Source organism: Aplysia californica, unplaced genomic scaffold (genome assembly GCF_000002075.1).
Source record: "Aplysia californica isolate F4 #8 unplaced genomic scaffold, AplCal3.0 scaffold00617, whole genome shotgun sequence".
In the NCBI taxonomy this organism is placed as follows: Eukaryota; Metazoa; Mollusca; class Gastropoda; order Aplysiida; family Aplysiidae; genus Aplysia; species Aplysia californica.
Window position 1 is genome coordinate 192,315 of NW_004797887.1, and position 5,000 is coordinate 197,314.

Genomic DNA, 5,000 nt, shown 5'->3' on the forward strand with positions numbered 1-5,000 from the left:
GGGGGGGGGGGGGAATCTTATACAATTATTGCAAATTGGGATTACATTCAAAGCAGTATTTATTTCTTAGATATAAATTTCCGATGTGTATTATTAGCACAGGGCTTTATGATCAATATCGTACCAATATTTTTAAACATTGACACAAGCAAAAGTTATTGTCTTCAACATAAGCTGGTCAGACATTTTCTCTTTATGGAAGTATCAAAATGTACCATCGTGATCACACTTTTTTTTCGGTGAATATTAACATATCTAGAGCATTCTTCAGAGACTGCACAAATTTAAAAGGATTGTATCTTGGGTTTGTAATGTTTTCCTTTTGTACAATATTGCTTATGACCATTAAAGCTCTTTAACACAAAACAGTCTAAAACACCAGTCGTAATCACGACATACCACTCGCTGATAATGTTCATCAGTGATCAATAATGTACAATTATGAAAATCATTTTTCAAAAATAATAACACTAGCAAAAGCTATTGTTTTCAAGATGAGCTGGTCAAACAAATCGCTTTATGGAAGTATCAAAATATAGTATCTTGAACACATTTTTCCCTGTGAATATAAACGTATCAGGAGAATACTCTCTCACAGACATCTCAAACTGGACAGTTTGCAGCATGCTCTTTCTCGTTTATGTTTTCCTTCTTTATAATATTATACCATATTGCTTATGACCATTACAGCTTCAGCAACACTAAAACTTCTCAAATATCAGTTGCAATTACGTTTCACAACTATCTGATAATGTTGAACACTTATGTACAATACCGAGACAACTAATAGTATGTTTGTTTGTTTGTTTGTTTGTTTGTTTGTTGGGGGGTTGGGGGGTTGGGGGGAGGAGCTTGTACAATTATTGTAAGTTGTAATTACGTTCAAAGCAGTATTTATTTCTAAGATATGAGTTTCCGATGCTGTATTACTAACCCAGGGCTTGATGATCAATGGTGTACAAGTGTTTTATAACATTGACACTAGCAAAAAGTTAATGTCTACAACATAAACTGGTCAGACATTATCTCTTTATGGAAGTATCAAAATGTAACATCATGATCACAAATTTTTCCCCTGTGAATATTAAAATATCTAGAGCATATTATTATTCCCTAAAGACTTTTCAAATTTAAAATGATTGTACCTTGGTATTTCGCGTTTATTATGGTTTTCCTCTTGTACAATAATCTTTATAACCCTTAAAGCTCTGTAACACTAAACAGTCTAAAATGTCACTAGTAATTACGACATACTACTCGTTGATAATGTTATTCAATTATGTACAATTCTAAGACAACTTGCCAACAAAGGGCTATTCTTATCCGGTCCTTCACCAGGTCAGGTTGAATTCTTTATTTAAAAAAAGGCAAAAGTGACTTCTTGCACTATTAACCCGTTTGTAAGAACTGAATGATTTAAATTCGTATTTTTTCGGACATTTGAATCTGTACAATAAGAGTATTTAATGGCACTGTTTTTGAATAATTACAAAGTGCTCAAAGCAACCAATCTATTCCAGTAAAAGTCTCAAATTTTGATATTTTGCAAATAAATTCAGTCTTTAAAAAAGAAACTAACAAAAAGATGAGTAATGGGGATTTTTTTTCTTTGTCTGTTTGTTTTGTTTTTGCTTTTTTTTTGGAGGGGGCGGGTGTGTTGTGAGTGGCTTTTTTAATTAAGTTGTTTTTACATTCTAAACGTTATTCCTTTCTAAGATATAAGTTTCCAATGCATATTCTTGATTTCTTATTCTGGGCATGACAAAACATTTTTAAGAAATACAAAGTGCTCAAGATCACTAATGCATGTTAATACTAGAGTGAAATGATACACAATAATAAGCAAATGTCTGACAAAACCTGCTGTAGAAAGTAAGAAAATTGTCTGTGTCTCCACTCAGATTACTGCCGATACTGTTGAAATGTAGCAGGATGAAAGTACTCAGGGAAGGACGAAGGTACCACGTACTGGAAACAAGCTGTAGAGTCAGGCTGGTAACAGTTTTGGTGGTGTGTGAGAAACTGAGAGTGTCCCAGTGACGAGGGAGCAGGTTGCTGAACTGTGCGCTGATTTGTGTCTGTGACCACAGGCCATTGGGCTCTCTGTAGATCCAACGGAGACTGGTGATAGTGTGAAGAAGAGACATCTTCATATTGCGGGTAAAGGGCTGTTGTTTCTGTCTGATAGGCCGAGGAATCGAAACATGTACTGGCCGTGTGAAAGGTTGCCAGTCCACTGCTCTGGTTCATGTAGTAGTACTGTGTCGGTGTCTCACGTGGGAAATACTGAAGGTTTCCAGAGTGTGAGGGGTGCACGAACTGTTGGTCATATCCTGCATGTTGATAGCTGAACTCGTTGAAAGGATGGCAGAACGATGAAGATGGTCTCTGCTCGATGGGTGAGTTACCGAAGTACAGACACGCTACTTCCTCGCCGGTGCTATTGTATGTGATTGGTGCAGTAACGAGAGCTTGAGCGGAGACGTTTTGTCGGACACGAAGTTCTGGGTGACCGTTAGTGTTGAGGATTTGTAGGATCTGGCAGACTGAAGACCGCTCTGTCGGATCTGCACACAGTAGACGTTGTACATATTGTCTGTAGGCGGGCGAGACTGATTTATCACTGTCCAACAGCTTTAAGTAGTCCGTGTTTTTCTGGGGCTTTTTACGAAACACAAGTGCCCACAGTAGAACGCCGACACAGAAACTCTCAAGCTTGAAAGCGTCTTTCACAGGATGGCCTCTTTTGAATTCCGGTCCGTGGTAGGCTGCGCAACTTCCCCATTCCTTCAAACTGTCCGTGTTTTCAGGGACTACCTGAGCATGTCCAAAGTCACAAAGCTTTGCCACTCCATCTTTACTCACCAATACATTTTCCAGTTTTACATCACCATGCACGACACGCCGGCTGTGTAGATAGCTCAAGGCCTCGGTGACCTGGGTAAAGTAGCGAGTGGCTTCCTCGTCCGAGACACGAGGTAAGGCGTCGAACAGATCCACAGGGTGGAATTCCAACACTATGACCAGAGACTCTGGGCAACTAGCCGCTCTCTCCATTGCTATGATGTTGGGATGGAGGAGGTCTTGAAGCATGGCCACCTCGTTGACGAAATAGAACCATTTCCTCGGTTTATCAACAGGGTCTCCATTCTCCAGAAAAATGAATTTCTTCAGAGCTTTCTTCTTCTCCGGATGATTGACGTCTGTAGCGAGGAAGACTTGGGCAGTTGCACCTCCCGCTAGAAGGCGATCTTCTTTAAAGCCTAGCGCCTCAGACACATTTACAGTGTGGGTCTCAAACAGTGGACGACCGAGTCTGAAAGTAGCACTCATACTGAAGTTGCAGGCAACGTACAAGATATACTCCAAGTGTAGGTTCTTGTATAACGTGAATAAAGCACAGTATAAGTCTTCTCAAAATAAATAGTCACTGACTCACCGTATCTATAAGAAACGTCTGGTCAAAACTTCCACCACAAATCCAACGAGTGAAACACACAACTTTTCACTAGGGAAATACTCAGCAAGTCACAAACACATAGAAATTGTCCAAAAATTTCGTATATCCAATATATGTGAACGTTGCTGTGGTCAAATAGAAAACAACGAAATTATAAGCAACTGAGTGTGATAATACTTTTATACCCACGCTTCTTTCGCGCCTTTTTCGTGGGGCGGAGTTAAGACTTAGTAATCAACCAATCATCGTTAAGATTGAACCCTCGGTTAGCCTTGCTGATTATGTCACCATCGCCGACAAAGAAAGTAGATAATCCATAGCGGACAAAGGTGACAGCCTCATGTTTGTAAGAGGGATTAAACTGTCAAAATAATTAAGTGTCTGTTCGAAATGCCTGGCAGCTATATAGCGTCTTTAATCACTTTAAAATTTCTTTGCTTTTTTTTTTCTCAAGAAGATTTAGAAAACTACTTTCCTTTTGTGGTTTTGAATTACAGCTTCGTTACATTGTAGGCTTGTTTGTGCCAAATATTTTCTTAACAATGGAAGTATTATGACCAGTCGGGAGAATTGTAGGAGCCAATAGGAATCGCGAGCCTGTGTTTGAATCACTACACGTGTGTGTGTGTGTGTGTGTGTGTGTATGTGTGTGTGTGTGTGTGTGTGTGTGTGCGCGCTTGTGCGTACGTGTGTGTGCGAATATATGTTATGTATGTGCACGTGTGTGTGAGTGTGTATGTGTGTGTGGTGAGTGGGGGGGGGATATGTCTTGCTATGTAGAAAGTGAAAATACCTGAGGGAATAGTGTGACACTTTAGGCGGCCGAGTCAGAATGAAAGGAGGAATTATGTGAATTACAATGGTAACATTATTTACCAAGAATTAAAGAACTTAACATGCTTTAAAAAAAAAAGAACAGAAATTGTGACACATAATTATGTCCTTGACAAACGAATCTTTCCATTATCCGTTAGCTGGCTGTAAGCGACGGTTTCAGTTAGGGCCTTCTTGTGATTGGTTGAAATACTTGTCAAACTATTAATAATTGTTACCCTGGGGCGTTGTGGGTACCGCATTGGCCCTCTGTCCTTTGTGTCCGAAATGCTTGTGATGACATAATTATTTGTTCTGGACTGCTTGCGACATAATCTTTTAACACGTACCGACGGTATTTGATAACCTTTTGATTCTTACAACCTCGTGACGTGTCACGCACTACTTCCCCATGCCACCCCTTCCACCCCTAATTCCAACACTCTCACCTACTGATACGGCGCCTTTTTGTGGTATACGCATTCTTGGGACGTTCGCTTTGTCTGCTTTATTTCAATTTTGCATTACAATATATTTATATATCTTTGTTCAACCGACTATTTCCCTCTCTCTATTATGGGAGATTAAGGTTACGTCTATAAGACGTCTTGTTGTTCCCACTAGTCACCTTGTCGAAACAGTAACTCACAACATCTTTGGTAATCTAAAAGGCACTCTCAATGTGTTGTCGTTTATTATTGGTGATGGGACTTTCACAACATGTATG

General features: G+C 39.6%; 1 protein-coding gene across 1 annotated transcript; it reads right to left on the reverse strand.

The window, feature by feature from the left end:
- Positions 1-1,643: 1,643 nt before the first annotated feature.
- Positions 1,644-4,534, reverse strand: LOC101846765 (probable serine/threonine-protein kinase CCRP1). The gene has a single exon (XM_013087652.2). The coding sequence runs from the start codon at positions 3,331-3,333 to the stop codon at positions 1,903-1,905; it is 1,431 nt and encodes a 476-aa protein (XP_012943106.1). The 5' UTR covers positions 3,334-4,534; the 3' UTR covers positions 1,644-1,902.
- Between the last annotated feature and the right edge of the window lie 466 nt (positions 4,535-5,000).